The sequence below is a fragment of the Sprattus sprattus genome (genome assembly GCF_963457725.1).
Source record: "Sprattus sprattus genome assembly, chromosome: 16".
In the NCBI taxonomy this organism is placed as follows: Eukaryota; Metazoa; Chordata; class Actinopteri; order Clupeiformes; family Clupeidae; genus Sprattus; species Sprattus sprattus.
In genome coordinates, this window is record NC_137914.1 from 8,869,768 (window position 1) to 8,889,975 (window position 20,208).

Sequence of the window (20,208 nt, forward strand, 5' to 3'; positions counted from 1 at the left end):
TGGAAAAATCTCAATACTTTTTTCTGGCTTTTCTCCAGGTGGATAGAAGTGATTCAGGACATTGATCAGGCTATTTAATTTGAACATGCGTGTTTTCTGATTGAGCAGTTGTACATTTGAGTTGTTTTGCAGAAATGCTTCTGTATATCTCAAAACCATTGCTTGTAGTTTCTAAAAATGTATTCTTTCTTCTTGTATGAGCCGCACATTTTTCATTTCTCTCGTGCGAAACTAAGTAAAACCTCAATTATAGCACCCCCTAGTGGCACATTACCAAAGCATGACAGAATTTGTATGGTACTACATCACTTCCTAATATTCTTTAAATCATTGGTGTAAGTAAACAAACCAATCCAAATCTGAGAACTGAAGCAAAATATACTTTCCCAATCTTGTCCTTCGCAAATAGATCACTCTTATCAAGTTATACTCACAGCCCTGAGTGACACATTAAAAAGTAGACTGGCAGAAACCTACAGTAAGGGATTTTAAATTGGAGCAGCCTCTAATATAATTAACCCAATTTCAGAACGCCAAATGGACTAAGTGCATCGATAACAAGTTGAACAGCCTGTTTATAGAATGAATCACAAAATGTGGATGAGAACCGCCACGACAGCTCTGCCTCAAGGTGGTAGAATTCAAGCCATGTCAATCGACATCAGACTTTTTATTGCAATGATGTATAAAACAAAACTATTCCACTTAAAAAAAGAAAGAAAATTGTATTTTTTTTTTCTGTACAAGAGACAAAGCAGTGACATTTATGGTTAAATATTACACCCACCGATTGTGACAATTTGAGAGTTACCATTTACATAACACTCATTGTAAAAAAACAAAACTGTTGGGTGAAGGTTCCTTCCAAATATCCACAAGCCATAAGCTTCAGCTTTGCCACACAAAACGTCTGGATAATCAGTACTGTCTTCAGAAGACAACAAAATGATTTAGAAAAGGTGGACACTATTTTGTACAGGGATATCCTACAAACATGCTCTGAATGAAAAAACAATCTTGACCAAGTTTAGTGAGCTTCAAATAGAAAAAGGTCCAGCTCTGCCCTTCCTTTGCTCCAGAGGCGAGTATGTAGTCTGCTGATGGCCATCCCAGTGAACATGCTAGCCTCGAGTCATAAATGCTTCCCGGTTCTAGTAGTCCTGGCGAATATTCTCCTTGTTCTCGTCTCCCTGCTGTGTTTTAAGCTGTCCCACCTCATTTTCCAGCTGCACGATGGCCCGCTCAATCTCGTAGTTTTTGCTCACCAAAGACACCCAACTGTGTGAACAAGACAAAAAAACAACATTTAGTCACTGGCAGACTTTTTGAATGCTGGTTATTCACCAGGGCTGTGTCTCTCGTTGTTGTTCTTCATTTGTCTGTTTTTCAACCATTTACTTTTACTGACTGCTCAGTGTGTACCTTATGAAAATGTTACTAGTGAGGTTGCAATGCACCAGGCTACAGTTCAACCTACTGAAAATACAAGCTCTTTTTGTTAAACACTCCACAAGAGTGTTGAGACTTTGTGTGGTGTATGTATTTAATAGGGAAAACTCACTTTGACTCCAGTTCTCTGAGTTTAGCACCTCCAGCAAGCTGGTCATTCTTTCTTTGCCAGTTGAGATCTTGAACTTGTTTTCTGTGAGGATCAGAAACACAAACTATTGTGGTGACAAAAACTATCCACAAATGAAATTAGAGATAAGACTGAAGATAAAACTCTTACCTTAATTTCTGTAACTCCTTTTGAGCAGTTTCAATCATAAAGGCCAGGTTACTATAAATGCAAAAGTGTTTTATTTATTAAGTACACAGTATAACACAAGGTCATTCTGAACAATTACAATATTTTAATTCTAACAATGCAGCAAGCAAGAACAACAAAATAAATCTTAGATTGTTAAAGGTCCCACAAAGGAGTCAATGAGGGATTTAACACAGTCATGCCTCCCAGCTCAAGGAACAATACAGAGGGCTAACAGGTAAAACGAAGAAACTCAATCAGTGCACAGACTATCTTTGGAACCTCGTAATGGTGTAACAAAACACAAAGGAGACACATGGACTCTTTGAGAGGAGGGAGGTAAAGACAGGTCATGGTCAAAGGTCCAAAGCTAGGCACTCACTCATTATAAGCTTTCCAGGCATTAGTTCCATACTGTCCCATGAGATCTAAATTCTCAATACGAACAGCCTGATGCTCTAGCTGGGCCATGGAGTTATTGACACACTCTTGCCAAGCAGTGATGTCATTCTTCTGTCCAGATGAAGGAGCTGGGAGTTCATATCTGTGAAGGTGCACCAATGAAGTCCATTAAAGGTCAATCAATCACAACAAGAAAATATTTTAATGCAATGTTTTCTGTTGTTAATAGAAATAACACTGGCAGGTGTTTTTTCTCAGCTACCTTTTCATGCTTAACAGTTCCATGGGCTGACGTGCTGCAAGTCTCTCAAACTCATTCCGCATTATCTCTGTCTGCACAAAACATTGTGTGATGCAAGATTGTATTAATGAGACAGGTTGTATAAATTGTATTCATAAGAGAGGAGCCGAAATCTTGTAGAACTTTATAGCACGGGCAGAAGTCTAATGACCGCTCGTTTTAGCAGTGCTTACTTCGAAAGTAGCAAAATCAGGAGTTGGCAGGTAGCTCAAGTAGTTTTTGGTGGGTCGGTATCTTCTCGTCTCCTCTTCCACCAAGGCAGCAGCCTAACATAAAGATGTATAAGTTAGTGAACCTACCTGTAACATCGCCAATACAAAATAGGCAGCACAGTAAGTAGACCACAGACATCTACTAGCCAGCTCCGTAAAGTTAAGGCAATGATAATACTCGAAGAGAGCTGCCGGTCTTTTAATAATAGATATAAACCAATATCTGTATGACCGGCATCAAGCCACATATATTTAAAAAAAAAAACATCAAACAGAAACACGATTAAATGCAGCTATTTGTTACTGAACGTTAGCACTGCCCAGGCTCACTGAGATGCTAACCAACGCATGGAACTATTGCGGAACCATTTTTAGGGGGACTTTTGTGTTTTTTTCGAGGTAAAGGGGAGTGGGACAAAGCATCTCATGGACACTTACCGCCTCTCTGATTCCAGCACCATCGTATCCCTGATCAAAATAAGGCAAAGCATCTACAAACACTTCGCCAGCCACAGCAAACGTTCCAGCCATTTTCAAGACGAACGTAATATTCCAGTGCGCACGCGCAATTCCTTCTTCAAGAAATGAGATGTTTGTAGGAGAGCAAACCCCTGATGGCCCCCTATTGTGATGGAAGAGAAATGCCACATAATACATAATGTTCGTTATCTATTCTGGAGCTACAGCAAAATCCACCTACAATCTATAGTGTGGGAGTGACCGTTATCATTTTGTATGCGGTGGATTAGCATAGTTATTTATTATTACCTCCGCCAAGGAGGTTATGTTTTCACCCCTCTATGTTTGTTTGTTTGTTTGTTTGTCAGCAGGATTACGCAGAAACGCATGGACCGATTTCCATCAAACTTTGTGGGGAGATTGGGTAATATAATGGCAATAATTGATTAGATTTTCAGATGGCAAGGTCAAAGGTCAAGGTCACAAGGCAGAGGTTTGCATTCTCTGAATGCTCCCATTCTTGTTATATTATTGTATCCCTATGGAACACTCTATGTATAATATTCAAATGGGAAGCATCATATTGGGTAATTGAAACTCTGAGATTCTTTGGAATGAAAAGTGCGTTAAAAATAAAATGAATTATTATTATTATTACAGTTGAAGATGAACATGTGACAAGTTTTATAGTGCTCCATTAACAGATTTATTTGGAAAGATTTACAAGCAATTGATAATGGCAACACAGTATACCTTTTAAAAAACTGTACAGGAGTTTTTGTACTGAAATGTTGTTAGACAAAACACTTGGGTTTAATTACAGGTTTTGATGGCACATGGCATGTACTCAACTACATAATTGTGAGATCAATTGATGTCAGCCATTATAAATAGATACCTTGAAATGAACTGATAAAAAAACCTCTCAGACCGGTATTTTGAAACACAAACCTCGTCAACCTATTTCCAGTCCTTAAGATTATTATATAAAAAAACATTTTAAAACGTTACAACATAGAAATCTATTTACAGAGATGAACAGAGCAGGTTAGTGAAAGAGGTATAAATAGTTCTTAAATTAACCCACTGCCTTAGCGGTACCTTCCACCCTTGCAATTACAAACAGCCACTAACACTGGTCACTGTTTAAAAATAGAATCCACTTCCAGTTTTATCCAAATTGCACTATGACTCCTAGATGGAGTTCATTTATTCTGCCTCTCTTTCGCTTCTCTCTCTCTCTCTCTCTCTCTCTTTCGCACTCACTCACTCTTCTCTCTCACTCTCTTTCAGGGGAACCTTGGGATTTGTTAGGCCCTGACCTATTCCCACTCTTGTGCTTTCATTCTTCCAGGACTAGGAGCAGCATTGTGCCCAGCTACGTCATACCAAAGTTCGACTTCTTCTCGTTTCAGGCACCATTTTTTTTTATTTCACAGGAACTCCTATGGAAATCTTGTTCGTTGTCATGGAGAAATCCATGATACAGCCTCCAGCTGATAGGTCCTCACTTCTTCTGGAGGAACTTAATTTTGCTGCCTGCATCAAGACAATTAAACATCAAGTCAATACCAAATATAACCCTCCATTTATGTTAGATGCTGTGTATATGACATTGAAGGTGCTTCCTACCAAGTCCCTTGAGGAATTTATTGACCCCGCTGGGTTCTGGCTCAGGATGGGAGTCCAAGTATTCAGCAGCCCTCAATTCAAACAGGCCTATTAAAGAGGAAGAGGAATACCTGTGAATATTCATCCGTAACAATTCACTCTTTAGGTTGCATCAAATCTCATGCCTAGAAACATGCCTAAGGACATATCCAACTACTTATCCACTACTGGACCCTCCTCTTGACCCCCCCCCCCCCAAAACACCTACACTGATCCCTGCTTTTTTCATTTATATGTGAAAATGTGAATAATATTTGTGACATGGTTATCCTTGTGTTATTCCTGCAACCAGACATTCTAAAATACATGGCTTGTGATTGCTCCATGGCAAGATATCACTTAGGCATCGAAGTGCGTCGAAAACTTACATACCCATGTACTACAGGCTTATCTTATGAGACCCAACATTTACTATATCTGCCGAAGGCAGTAAGTCCCTGTTAATGCAGTAGTCCACCCACATTTACTCCACATTTCAGCATGATTATCTCCAGATGAATGTGTTAATTTACATATGGCTACAAGAGACATAAGCTAGGTTTACACGATCAGTCCAATCAGATTTTCTTTTGTATATCAGATCAGAATCTGAGCCTCCTGATTGACTGTCAACATTATATATGGCAAGTGATCAGATCCGATCTGTGTGTCCGTGTGGTAAACCTCATTTTTGGTATTATCCACATTGGTTGCCATAGTAATGACATTGCGCCCGGAAGTAATCTTGACGTCGCCCAAACCAACGTCGAGAGACATGACATTATAATTAGCTAATTTACTACATGGATTAATAAAAGTAATGAGAGCTTGCCTGCACCGCTCATCAGTGGCTTCCTCTGCCTAATTTGTAAAAATCAGATCTCATGTGATTTTTGGCTGTTCAAGACTTGCTACATATGAACTGATTTAATTGGGATTGGCACATACATCGCATTTTGACTGCCAATCTGAACACAGCCTAATACATCCATACTCTCAGGCAGAAACAGTAGTGTTGTGCCCCTCACCCTTGACTCCTCCCTTGCGTAGCTCTCGGTCCTGGATGAACCCGGCGAACATCTGCGTCTCCATGAAGAACTGCAGGAACTGCTGCACCCCGCGGGAGGGGTGGGACTTTCGGAAGCTGTCCCTCTGCAGCTCTCTGGCGCCCCCTGGCCCACCCTCGCCCATGTGTAGGGGGTAGTGGCCAACCAGCTCCACAAAGAAGCGCACAAACGCCTCCGAGATGAGGGCGCTCAGGTCACACTCCTCCCCTTTATACACACACACAAACACACACACACACACACACACACACACACACACACACACACACACACACACACACACACACAAACACAAACACACACACACACAATGAAAGAAAGGGAGAGAATGAGTTGTGAAAGCTATCACTATCATTCACTTGTTTCTGACAATAACAAGCTTTCTTTCACCCAGCCTATTCTTGCATGAGCATGCAGTTGTGGGTGTGTGAAGGCACAACACCTGTGCTGACTGACACTAGGTGAATTACAGAGTATCTGAGCTGTTTTTGTGACCTTTGGTGTCCAAACCTTTAGAATTGCCACCACAGACTGGAAACTCAAGCGCTGTGTCCATTAATGAATGGGCAACTTATTTATGCGCAAGCCTTTGAGTTCATACAAAAAGAGAGTATGTTGTCTTTCAGAGAAGTTCGAAAGGCCCTGGGGCTTTGTCTCTGTGTGTGTGGTGTGTGTGTGTGTTTGAGAAAGAGAAAGTGAATGACTGAGAAAGAGAGAGAAAAGCTGTTGTAGCTTGAGGCCAAGTTATGTTAAATGCTTCGGCAAGATTCACTATTAATTGGCAAAATCAACTTGTTTAAAAAAGATCAACAAGCCAGGACATGATAAAAAGCAAGCCAACACCAGCCTGCTAATATCACCAACTGCCTCCTTCAAGGCCCACCAATTTAAATACACTACCAAAGTATGGACTAGATGAACATGAACATTCCCATGCCACCATCCCTAGGAGACGCAATGCTGCACCCACCACCGCTCCCGTCTGTGTCGTCCTGAGTGAGGATCTGCTCTCTGTTCTCTAGGATTTCATGGAGTGCAGCCTGGAGCTTGCTGGGTAAGATGCGGTCCTCATCCCCCAGCTGTGCCAGGCAAAGGATTTGGGAAAAGACAGGATGGCAATTTTAAGAATGATTAAATGGGTTGAGCTTTCTTCACTTCTTAAAACACTCTTCCTTTAAAACTATTCAGACAAATTCACTATCATAGGCTCAAGGCTAACTTTGCATCCAACATTTGGATTAAGCCTTCTGGATTAAAGCAGCCACCAATGTTGAATGACAATGATAATTAGGATGAAGGGATGAACTAAGACTTGGACTCAAACTATTCAGATCTATTCACATTATTTCCTACAAATGAGCTTTAAAAGGTTTTACGTTTTCAATCCCACCCAGCAGCTGCCCAGACTGTCAAACCCTGCACTGTGCACTGATCACATTGCAAACGCCTTCAGAAAACCCTACCCACCTCAGCATTATGCAATCCTGTAAACTAAACCCATCTAACAGGTCTCGGCGTGATGCCACACCCCTCTCTGTCTCTCATCATGCACACCCAAATTACAGCCACATTAAAGTCTGATCAGCTCACACATACCTGGATGACGAACTTGTCTGCGCATAAATCCACAATGAGCACCTGGAAGGCAGGCAGACACAGGGGAACATATGAGATGTCTGATTCGTTTGAAAAGGCAGACATGTACACATGGCATTTCTTCAAAAGTATGAATGGTAATTAAGACTCCTTTCACTGGATTCCACGCTCCGTTCCAAATCTCGAGTTTCCGTCACGGGTTTTGTTTCACTCGTGCAATAAGCCAGACAATCTCAATCATTGAGTCATGTCCTTGGTTTATGAACTGGCATCATTAGGAAATTAGACAATTATCTAGCGTGAGCAAATTCTACCAACGACATATGGCCCCGAAGAACGCCTAAAATATAAAATATTACATCTGTCCTTTTATTACCTTATTGCAGATATCAAAATATGTCATTCACATACAAAGATCTGCCAAACATGTCATTGAGTCTTTGCCGAGAGGTCTGTTTTTACTCCTGTATTTGGCACATATCGCTCACTACTTTCACCAAACTGGGGAACACATTAAAAATATGTTTGGCATGAGACAGCTCAATTATTAAAAAATGATCACCAGATGGCACCTTAACCAATGGGTGCAGCACTCTGAATGAAAACATGACCTATTTTCCCCAATATGACCCCAGGGTAAATCCTGGATTCTGACCTCATTTTGAATGACTCAAACAAGCACAGCTCTTGTGGCCATAAAAGGCTGGTGGAACTCTGAAAACTGTTTTGGAAGGGAGTTCTACTGAGACCATGACAACTGCTAATCGAATTGCATTGATGAGGAAGGGCAAATTCTTTGTTGCTGTGTTTTTCACAACAAGAGCTCCTCATGTACAAATGCTACATACGCCCAAAATAATTGCGTGCGGCCAAAAATAATGCGCACGCCATCTTTCACGCTCCCAGTCCGATGTATCAAGAGTGACATAAATGCAATAAGCTCTGTGTCATTTCTTAAGGGTTTAGTTAGTTGGCGACATTAAGACGCAATGCAGTGTTACCAACATTTCGGGTCTGTTTACGAGGCTGTAGGCACATGTGAAAACTATTACTCTTATAATATTGACACATGGACCATTTTGTAAATAAGAACACATGAAGTTGTATGCAGTGAAATAAATGGGAATGTATTTAACGCAATGCTATGCAATACTGAGTCTAAAAATAACAATGGCAGGTTTCGCCTCATTATCGTATTAAAATTGTTATTAATGGAGGAGTGAGGGTGGAATGTGGTACTTGTTCATTGTTTGCGTACGCTATGATTCAGTATGAATTCTAAGCAAGGGTTTAAACACGAGTCGTGAAGTCTGACCTCTTCGATGGGCAGCTCCAGCAGCTGAGGCAGGGATCGGGAGAGCGCCCCCATGAGGAAGGGAGTGGGAGAGCAGCTGATGTCCAGCATGCTGGCGGGCAGCACGGGCACGAAGGTGTGCTGCCAGGTGAACGGGTAGAGCAGCGCCAGCGCTGAATGGGCACAGCGAGACAGTGTGCTGCCAGGGGTCAAGAAGAGGTAGGCAGGCAAAGAGAGAAAGAGAGAGAGAGAGAGAGAGAGAGAGAGAGATATGTATGAGAGGAGAGAAGAGAGATGAAATGAAATCACTTACATTTTAAAGTTTTTTTTTGACGCCATTTTACTTATAGAGTGACTTATGGAATTCCAGAGCAAATTCCTGATTAGAGTATCCTTTCAATGCCATTCCTGATTAGAGCATCCTGATTGGAACATCCTTTCAATGCGGTTTCTATACATTTTTGGAATTCTTCTGCTTTTGTGGTTCAATGACATGCAGCATGACTTCAATTTAGGAATTTCAACATGCCACTTCTGTAGAGACGGAGGCTATTCTTGAGCATCTGTCTTAATTATGGCCACACTGCATATGACAGCAAACACTGTCCCAACTTCAGCACAAAGGCCACTCTGTTCCGGGCTGTTGTCCGGCCAAACATGCTAACCTCACTAAAAGCCCTACCTCACTGAAGTGCTTATGTGAACTGTACGGCAACAACTTTACTTTGACACCCATACTTAGTGATGTTTGTAATCCTTCAGTTTAGAAAGTAATACAATTGGACAGATCTCTGTCTGTAATTAGCAATTTTAACAAAACACTTGTACACTTGTCAGCTTGTCAATGTATGCGTCGGGTTTAAATGAACAGTGTAAATAGTCCAGTGGTGCTTTCTACAAAACAAAACCTCCGAGTTAGCCAGAATAGTGTAAAACCTGGAAATTATAAATCTCAAAACACACGAACAGGAGTAAAATCTTTCCAGTTTACTAAATGTATTGTTCCGCACCGCTCATTAACTGCTTGGTGGAATATTCCCCATGTGGAATATTGTAGTGTGTGCTTGCTGTATTTTCCAACCTGAGTTTGTCGGCTATGAAGATGACTCGTCTCTCCAGCAGCAGAGAGGCGAACACCTGGAGCAGGCGTCCCACACTCAGGCACTCCAGCAGGCTGTCAAAGTCCACGTGCTCCAGACGCGAGTCCACCGGCCGACCCATGGTCAGCACCTACGGCACAGCAGGATCGTGGGTCAGCGTCATTTTAACGAACACGTACATTTTTACAGAAACAAACTCTTCAAATAACATTAATGAGTTATTCACTGGCCAATTATGTGATAAATTGTCACGTTAGAGAAGTTGGTTAATCAAATGAAATTAGAAATTACTTTTTTTTTTTTTTTTACAAATGTTCTGACGTATGTAGAATGCACATTTTCTCATGATCAAAAGAAGAAAGGAGGAAAGTGATACCTCACTCCCTGAACCGGGCAGGAAGCTCTTGACAGTGATGGTTCGGCCCGGGGCGGGGAAGGGCGCCTCCATGACGCTGCGCATGAAGGGGTAGACCAGAGCGGGAGAGATCTCACGCCTCCTCTCCACCTCCTCCAGGATCTGTTGGGGTTTAAGAGACAGTCTGTGGTCAGCAGCAGGATTCTTTGGGTTCAGAAAAGGGGTTCAAAACTTCAAGGCAAAACTCCCTCCCACCATGTGATCGGTTCAACAAGCTGTTAGGTTTTTAGTAATGTTCACGGACAGCACATACTGATATCTTAAGTTTCCTGTGCTGGCAAGTAAGATCATCCTTGCCTTTGGTTTTGTAAGAGACACCTTTATTAAGTAGGGGAACATTTATAATTTATCAAAACAAAAATGTAATCCCAGGATATGGTACCAATTATTCAAAGCTAACTGATGTACTAAAGGATATGAGGGCAAACAATTGAAGCAATGCCTAACCGGCTGGTGACAAGTTTGGGCTAACTTTGGAGAGCCTGCTTCCTATTTCCTCAGGATAAGTCTGCAGTCTGACCAGCTGTGATTTATGGGTGGTTAATTCACACACAGGGAATTATCTCTTCAAAGCTTGTTTACGCTTAGCGTGTGGAGCTCCGGGCAAGTAAACCCTTCTTACCTTGGCAAAGAGGTTGAAGCAGCCCAGTCTGCTAACAATACAGTGAACTTCAGGCAGTCTCTTCCCCTTCCCAATGGGCTGAAGACACAAACACAAGATGAGACTCGTAAACACTCATTAACGCTGCATTTCTTCAGCTGGCAAAGGTTTTTATCCGTGGTAAGACAGACAGCACGCAGTTCATAAACAGCAAAACAGGCATAGACTTGAGTCACCACAGTAGTGCCAAAAAAATATAAATGTTAAAAATGTTATGACTAAGTCAACAGCAGCCAGTTTATAGTGATTGCGATATCAAGACAGTGGCACTACTGATATTGTGTGTGGATATCGCCGATATACCGTCTTACATACGTGTGTTTTTAATGCCACAGAGGAAAGATGAAAAAGGTCATGATGATGAGACAGACTCCCCATGATTCACGGGGGCTTTTCAGTATTAAGACGTGGAGAAGATTACATCTCTCGTGTCTTACTCACTCCCGTCATGGAGACAATCACTCAGACACTCATGAATGTGCCTCCGCACACACACACATCCCCCCCCACACACAAACACACAAACACACAGACACTAACACACCGAGTGAGTTGGCACAAATGAATGAGCAAACACATGCACACACAGAGACTTACCAGGATCTTGCGACAGTACCCAAACCAGCGGCTACCATCCTCTCCCGTGAGAACAAAAGAGAAGGTTTCGCTGCGAAAAGGGAAATAAAAATCTTTCAAAAACCAACCATAGTTCTGCTATGAGGATGTTCAAGGGGAACTGTCCTTTATCAAAACTGATGAGCTCACGCCGAACAATCTCACTGAACAATGTGACATACAGTATTTATGTTAACCAATACACAGAGGTCAAGCCGATGGTGTACCGGTCACTTAGACCCCTAAGGTTGACCTCTGGCCCTCACCTGTTCACGTCAGCAGAGGGTTTCCAGTCTTGAGAGTCCGGAAAGCAAAACAGGGGGATGACCTTCATGCGGTCCTCTGCTTCCCGGGACATTCGGGACAACTTTTCAAACTGCACACACATTTATTCAGTCATTTAGAGGACACCTGTGTCACCATCTAAATAATTTAAGCTTCTCTGTGTGGTAACAAAAATGGGTTAAACCAAAACAGCACAGCATAGAATATTAGACTACTTTAAAACTCAACAGCACACTGTATTCACAACGCAAATAAAGCAACAGACCACATTACAAAAAAAAAAAGCAATTTAGTGACCACTTTACCTTGGTAGGGAACTGCTGTGTGATCTCAGGGCTGTATGTGTTTCCCGGGGAACCTTTCCTCAGTGACACCACCACAAACAGCTGAAAGAGCTGCTGCTGTTGTAGCTGAATGAGGTCCTTCTCCAGGGTGCGATAGCCTGGTTTTCGCCTCAGTGTGGACTGCACATAAACCAACCTCGGCAAGCCATCTGACAAACAAGGCCAATTTACATAATTATCTAAATATATAAATAATCCACCGGACACTATGGTATAAAATCACCACAAAATAAAACAGTATCTGTGTGTGTAGTATGTGTGTAATACTGAGAAATTCCCAATCGTAGAGCATCAGCCTAAATCAGCAATCAACAAATGTATGTAAACAAAGGCCATTTGTTTAAATTACTTATATAAAGAATCAATGGAATGGATTACAACATTTTGTGGATTGCTTTTGCAGTTTCATGAGTTAAATTCTGGCACAAATCAATGTTAATCTATGATGGGCACAGAGGGCGTGGTAAGTAAATTGGAGACCAAATCTAAGCGAAGGCATCATGTAATGAACTTGGAATTTCCAATCATCTATAATCAATCATGTTGCTTCGTTTAATTGATTAAACATTTTGTTCTGCTCCTTTACTAAGGTTTACGTTCCACCCATACACTGAGAAAAAAAAAAGTGTGTGGCAACATCCCTTTGATAGTTCATTTCATACCTGTCGCTCTCTGTTGACTATACCAGTGACCAAGTCTCATTGGCACCATACATTTAACAGCTGAACTTGGGGCTCAGAGATCAATGAAGCAAACCGGGGCAAAGGCCAGTGGAAGCAATGATTAACCACCCACGAGAAATCTTAGCAAGGGCACTTTGGAAAAGAAAGCAAGGCGACTGACCTTTACTGCCGTCCTCCGGGTCACTCTCTGTTCCACTCGCCTCATCTGTTCAAACAGAGAATATTTACATTCAGGTCACGAAGGCATTATAAAATACGACACAACATAATACTGTACACATCTATTTGTGTTCACATTGGGCTTGGTGGTACTACGATCGCTGCTTAAGGGGTTAAACTGAAACAGCAGCTAGAAGCATAGCTGCAGGTGATGGGTTCAGGAGGATCTTCTTTAATGCAGTCAGGATGAGGCCTGGTGCCGTACCTCTGGCTGTTCCTCCTTGGCTCTTCACTCTCTTCCAGCCTCTCTTTGTCTGGAAGATCTCATGGATCTTCATCACATACTGAAACAAAGATGACACAGCTTATTAAGAATGCATTAAGTTAACAAAACATTAAGTTAGCCACTATCTGCTTAAATACTGTAAAAAAAAACAAGTAGGTACTGCCTTTCATGACAAGATCCGATGAACTCAAGAGGATCAGCCCAAGCAATTTTAAACAATATGAACACAGACTTGTATGCAACAATGGCAACTGTTTGTGTCAGTGGTCCCTCTAGATTCAGGTTTGGACTTATGAAAGACTACGTGAAACACAAGAAAGATGCCAGACCAGCTGTAGGACTCTGGAGGGATGAAACATGTGCTTGAACCAGGCCAGCAAAGGGGGAAATGACACAGCACAACGCTGCATGTCACATCCACGCGGCTCAGGCATCCCCTCCTCCAGAGGACCTCGGCTCAGACAGACAAACCCCCACTTCCCAGCGGAAACCAGCCCCAGCTCTGCCCCAGGCCAGATAACGCCGCTCACTCACACTCAGGTCCTCCCAACTCAAACAGGCTTCATCTGCCACCATATTATTAGGGTGTTTAAGAAGATAAAGTTGTAAAAAATATATTTTTTTTTAAATAATGTTCAAAATGGACTCTACTCAAGTAGCGTCTACTATCACACTGACAGGTAAACAAATATATGAGCAGCGTGATGGACACAGCAGCATCACTGATGTAAGTTAATGTTTGATTTGTATAAACAATAAACACAGTTGATGTGTCATCTAAAAGCATAAACCTTTACTTGAATAAAAATAACAAAAATGAGGAAAGCTAGCTACAAAAGGGATGGAACTGATCAAGCTTAATCACAATGGAAAAACGAGCCACGAGGGTATAACCACTGTAACGTCAAGTGAGTAAACAATTAGTCAACTACTACAGCGACTACAATGCTCCCACTCTAGTTTTAGTAATAGCTGTTAAGCACACCCCCACTATTTGAACATCTCTGTGATACTGAAATATCCATTCATTAAGATTGCTAATAAGGAACAAGACCACACTAATCAAATGTGTGGAACAAAAGTTAAAAACTAAACACATGCTGAACATAAACCTGTTTGATTCCTCAAACGGTATGATGCTCCCTGACGACTTCAGACATTTCTCATCCTAGGACATCTCTAATCGTCTCCTTTGCTACGATCAATATAGACGACATATCTACTTCTATGCTTCTATTAGGACTAGATCCAGCGTTTTAAACTACATCCTACAGAACTATAAAACTACATATCCTAACATAATATTTCTGGACATGACACTCAACACTGAAAGTTTTCATGTGAAATGATGCGGTTCACAGGGTTCCACAACCTCTTAGACATCAAATTCAAGGACTTTACAAGGACTTTCCCTCAGATTCCTCCCTCCAAGACCCAACACAGCATAGTTTGAGACATGGATCAAGGTTAATTACTATTACAACACTGAGCATTTTTATAAGGAGAACAAGCAGGTTTTAGAGAAGCTCACAGATAACAATTTAAAAAGAGAAAGAGAGAGGCTTGAATGAGTGAACACTTCTCAATACTTCTGTACTGTGCTGTGTTACAGATGATGGCTATGTAGTCTCTTGCCTTTTGGAACACAAAATACATAAACTCAAGCACTTTCAATGACCCATGTCTATTTACGTCTATTTTCAAAAACTTTCAAGGCTTTGGTGTTATTTTTCCTCAAATTAACAACTTTCGAGTGTTTCAAGGACCCGTGGGAACCCCAAATTAAGTTTCTGGGGAGAGGCCTGGCTCTTACCTCCAGTGGTTTACGCCGCTCCACATGGATGTGACCCAGCGCAAATCTTCTGCTTTGTACAAGAATCTGCCCCACAGCTGTGCGCTGCACACAACCCCCACAACCCCCCGCCTCACAGTGGCTATGGTGGAGCATGTCCCCAGGGGCCCTCAGGACCCCTCCGCTCCAGTGACAGGGGCACAGGGCAGGCCTGACCACACTCATTGCTCAGTAGGGAGACGACCAGCCAAGAACAGGCAGAGAGATCACAGCAGCACTGTCACTGAGAGCACTGGCCCGTACGCATGATGACAGTGCAGTGGTGTGGGGTGGTGATAAAAGCCGTGGCCAGCCCTACCGCGAAACTCCCACACAAACAGTCACCCTTCCCCAACTCCATCTCCTCTTCCACCCACCCTGTCAATTCCCTTCATACACATCTCTTTCTTCCTCCCTTCCTCCTTCTCTCCCCCCTAATTTCTTCCTCTTTTTATGCCTTATGCCATGAGCAGTTCTCTTTCCTTCTATATTGGTGCTTCTTGCGTAAACTAATCCCTCTGACACACAGACCTCCTTACAGTAAAAGGCATATTCACTATTTACCATCCAAACCCACCCTAAATGAACCAATGTGAACACCCCCACCTATTAACCACACTCAAAGGTGTATGACTTCAAACAAGCCCTTTTTTTACTTAGACTAACTTTGATGTCATCCCATACAAAGTACCCAGACAAAATGACCCTAAACAACCCTAACACCACTCACTTGGAGTACATATGACGTATTACTTCAAACCCTTTTTTTTTATTAAAACTTAGAAATACTTGCTGCCATTAAAACCAATCAAGACTTCTAAGTACAACAATCAATGGTCCTCTGAGGAGGACTTCGTAAGCACATGTTCTATTCATCCTGAAACCCTTCGTCATGTCTACCTGAGGCAGGCTGCACACCCGGCGCTTGGGTCCAGCAGGTCTGGGGGTCGCTGTGGTGGGGGGGCCTTGCGACGACACCCCCCTCTCAGTCTTCACAGGGAACGCTCGCAGCGTGAGAGGCTTTGGAGGCAGCTGCACAAGCACAGAAACATGTATGTACATGAACACAAATGACACACCCGAGCACATACACAGGGGACACGTGAACCCACGCACACACACAGATATTCACACACACGTGTTCAAACACGAGCATGCACAGATACATAAACACACACCCAGCCATCCACCCACCCACCCACCCACACACACACACAGAAAAAATAAAAAAAGAGGAAATACTGACCATTTCTGCCTCGCATCTACATTGCATCAACAAATCAACCTGCCCTTCTGACTTCCAGTAAACCAAAATCTACTACAATGTGTGGTAAAGATTGACACACTTATGGCCTGTTAGAAACCTGTGCACGCGAGTGCCACAACTGAGGTTCCAAAATGTGTTTAGGCAACATCTAAAGTCCCCCCCCGCCCCCACAGCTTCTTACACGTGCTTGCTTATATCTGACATGCTTCCGTCCCACTGACAAACCCTCACTATTCCCTTCCCTATTTCTCACTGCTATCCACAAGTTCCCTTGATTTACAGTTTGTCTGTAGACAATGAATAGCCTCCAGTTCTGAACACAATCGCATAGCTGAGACCCGGACGTAAAGTTGTTAAGAGGCCCAAATACATCAACAGTGTTTACAGACAATGCTGTCTGTTTGGTCGCATGAATAGAGCTGGAACAGTGACCCACCTTCGGGGTGTGTGGGGGCCTTTGTCTCTGGGCGATGGTCCATGGGCGAGGGCGGCCAATGGGAAGACACATAGGGGACAACTTGATGTCCTCGTAAGGATTCTCCCTGGAAACATCCGCTGCGAAAGGCGCAGAGCAAGAACATACACACAATGGGAGCACGTTATTAGTCCATTGTCATAAGGTTTTATGACGGGCTAAAATTAGATCTGTGGAGTCAGAGAACTTCTAACAGCGTCTCCGCAAAACACACAATACACAACACATTGAACACAATCACCCTCCACCCCCCTTATACACACACATACAAACAGACACACACACACACACACACACAAACACACACACAAACACACAAAAACACTCAATGTCTTGCACACTAGCCAGAGGAAATAGATAAGGACCTTATACATACCTGAAAAAACATGTACATGCAGCCACACACACACACACACACATGATGTTGAGGAGGACTTCAGTTTGATAGACTTACATATGATGTCCTCGTAGATGCTGTCCTCAGACCGGGCATGGTACAGTCCTGATCTGCGGGAACTGTTCCCTAGAAGGCCCTGCTGGCCAGCCAGTCGCGCCACATCCTCAAACTCAAACGACTTCCTGCACAGAGAGTGAGAGAGGGTCATATCTGATGCCTTGGAGAGCATTTGCATGCATGGGGGATTGTGTTTGATTGTGTCGGTATTGTTGAAATGTGCACCGCCCCACTGTACATAGCCTTTGTGGGGATTCAGGGACAAAACCTAAGATAACCGAAGAAGAGGAAGCAAGTCTGCAAAAAATGCAAAAATAAATCTTGATCTCCATGTTGCAGAACTGCTAACTAGGTGCCGTCAACAAACTCAACACAGAACAAAAACAAAACAGTTTGTATGTGTGTGTGTGTGTGCGCCTGCGAGAGAAAGGGAGAGAAATGTGTGCATCCATGTTTTGTGTGTGTGTGTGTGTGTGTGTGTGTGTGTGTGTGTGTGTACATGTCTGTGTGTGTGTGTGCCTGTGTCTGAGAGTGTGCGTGCGTGTGTGTGTGTGAGTGTGTGCGTGCATGTTTATGTGGGTGTGTGCGTGTACGTGTGTGTGTAATGTGTGCGTGCATGTCTGTGCGGGTGTGAACGTGCATGTTTGAGTGGGTGTGTGTGCGCCCTGTTGTTCTGTCCGTGTAAAAATGGCCAAATGTGACCCTAAGACCTTTGGCTGTGAGATAAGTAGGCCACGTCCAGACAATAGGCCGTGCCGCTGCCAAAGACGGCCTGACATCAGAGCTGGACCCACGCCAGCAGCGAGACACTTCCCCACGCTGTCATACCCTCCTAAACGCCTCCCAGCCTCTCTCTTCTTCACACATGCAGCCTGGCCATTTACATACAATACATCGAAAAAAAAAAGAAAAAAAAAAAAAATGGATCCTGCCCACGGCATATCTATAGCCATTGTTTCCACCAAACTTTTTCTAATGTTCATGAATGTGCTTAAAATATGCAAATGAGCTGGATGGAACCCCAGCTGGTAGTAGGCTCCGCAGACAGATAATTGGCCACGGGGAAGTGAGGACAGTGCTATGCAATAGCAGGGCTATAAAAGAAAAGGTGCTGCTAAGATAAAGGACCTGGCTGTGAACTCTTCTCACATCGGAGCGCCTGAGCCAGTGCTTGTCAGTAAGGACTCAAAGCAAACAACAACATGTGGTGTCATGGATGAGGAGATGAGGTCCGTGACACATGGAATGCAGGGCAAAGGGAGACGGTTAGCAGCTCTTATTCCATTAAAATAGATTTCATTATTGCAGGCTTTCCTGGCACCAAACATGACAAGTTCCAGTCCACAAGCGCTCATATGCCTAGAAGAGAGACCTTGTTCTGAGTCGGTTTTTTTAAATCCAGGACGATTTACAAAGTCATTTTGAAGTCAAACTTTGGACTCTGGAACTTTGGATCACACAAAACCAGGGGAAGAGTAGAACAACCAACATCCCATTTAAGGACAGATAAAAACGGACCGAATAGAAAAAGGGAGAACCTTGAAAAAAAGACAAAAATCCATATTGATTGACAGAGTGATTGATAGATTGATATAGTGATTGATATATTACCTGTTTTTCTTGTGTCTTGAAAATCCGTTGCCTTGGCTGACAGGACAGGGAGGAGGTGGGCAGGATGGGGGACTTCCAGGCACTGAAAGTTTGGTTCTAGTTCTTGTTGGAGACAAGGCCTGGTTCTCCCACTGGGCCCAGGGGCTTGGGGGTACTGCTCCCCTGTACTCGAATGTGCGCTGCGGTTTTGGCGGAGCTGGGCTATCGTCTGCAAAGGGAAAGTTCTTGGAGGTGCCGGTGGCCAGAACGTCTCTTCGTTTGTCCCATAGAGAGTCACTGGCCTCTATCTGCCGCCAAAAGCCCCTGGAAGCATAAAAGTTTCCAGGGGGCAGGCTATCCTCTGGGTCGTCCGTGGGCGGAGGTAGAGGTGAGAGGTCATGTTCCTGGGTGGCCACGCCCGTCTGTACCCCGTTGGCAGACGAGGATTCGGTGACGGGAGACTTGACTGGGGTGACCTTGAGTGCAAGGGTTAGCGCAGGTTTAAGTGCAGGAGTGCAGCTGGTCGTTTTGCTCAGACATGCATGACTCTGGTCGGGGTCGGGGTTGTGCTGGGTCTCAATCTTGCGCCCAATTACCGTGCTGCGAATTGGTGTGGCGTCTTCCCTGAAGTCCAAGCACAGGCTCTTGGCTTTGGCCAGGCTGGCTTTGATATGGACCTTGTTATTGACCTGGTGGTTGTTAGAGGGGAACGCGTCTCCCACAGCATCACCGGAGAGCCCCCGCGTCAAACCCGCCACTCCACGAGCGCGACCTTTAACCCCAATCACTTGGCTCTCCTCCGCCTGGCTCAGCCCCTCCCATTGCGAGATCTTTTGGCGGATGTTGAGCGCCGCTCCCCGAGGGAGAGGTCGGCCTGAGGCCGGCGAGTGCCAGGGTGACTCGACAGCGGCCCCCTTACCAGCCATAGTGCCCTTGCCCTCTCCTCCCACCCCTCTCCTAACTCGGTGTCCATGCTCCATTCCAAGGGCCAGCATGGCGAGGGGGCCCACAGAAGCACCCTGTGCCTCAAAGCACAACCATCCCTGGGGGAAACATCCTGACCACTGTCCCCTCGGTGGAAGAGCTGGAGCACAGTAGAGGGCTGGGCGTCCGTCCTCTCTGTGTTCTCTCCAGGGTGAAGCTTCCCCCACCAACTGTGACGTTTGTGGGCAGGTTTTGAAAAAAGCCTCTTTCCGCTTTCAGGCTGTTTTGACTTCCCCTTCCTCGCTATCCTCTAGTTCCTTCACTGGGGATCCTGTAAGATTAGAGAGAAACAGAAAGCGTTGGGCTTTTCTTGGTCTAATCCAGTGAAAAA

The 20,208-nt window shown here is 43.8% G+C and overlaps 2 protein-coding genes across 2 annotated transcripts; both read right to left on the reverse strand.

The window, feature by feature from the left end:
- Positions 1-697: 697 nt before the first annotated feature.
- Positions 698-3,194, reverse strand: bcas2 (BCAS2 pre-mRNA processing factor). Its single transcript, XM_080853278.1, has 7 exons — positions 3,101-3,194; positions 2,624-2,716; positions 2,412-2,482; positions 2,130-2,291; positions 1,730-1,780; positions 1,562-1,642; positions 698-1,278 (listed from the first exon to the last, which is right to left on the reverse strand). Exons 1-7 carry the CDS (start codon positions 3,191-3,193, stop codon positions 1,152-1,154), a joined length of 678 nt encoding a protein of 225 aa, XP_080709404.1. The 5' UTR covers position 3,194; the 3' UTR covers positions 698-1,151.
- A 1,319-nt stretch (positions 3,195-4,513) lies between these two features.
- Positions 4,514-19,888, reverse strand: dennd2c (DENN/MADD domain containing 2C; the record flags this gene model as incomplete). Its single annotated transcript, XM_080854356.1, has 18 exons — positions 4,514-4,660; positions 4,754-4,840; positions 5,800-6,045; positions 6,809-6,917; positions 7,435-7,476; positions 8,750-8,927; positions 9,810-9,958; positions 10,205-10,345; positions 10,866-10,943; positions 11,502-11,571; positions 11,786-11,895; positions 12,110-12,297; positions 12,992-13,036; positions 13,256-13,334; positions 16,008-16,139; positions 16,811-16,929; positions 17,304-17,428; positions 18,915-19,888. 18 exons carry the CDS (start codon positions 19,886-19,888, stop codon positions 4,629-4,631), a joined length of 2,904 nt encoding a protein of 967 aa, XP_080710482.1. The 3' UTR covers positions 4,514-4,628.
- Between the last annotated feature and the right edge of the window lie 320 nt (positions 19,889-20,208).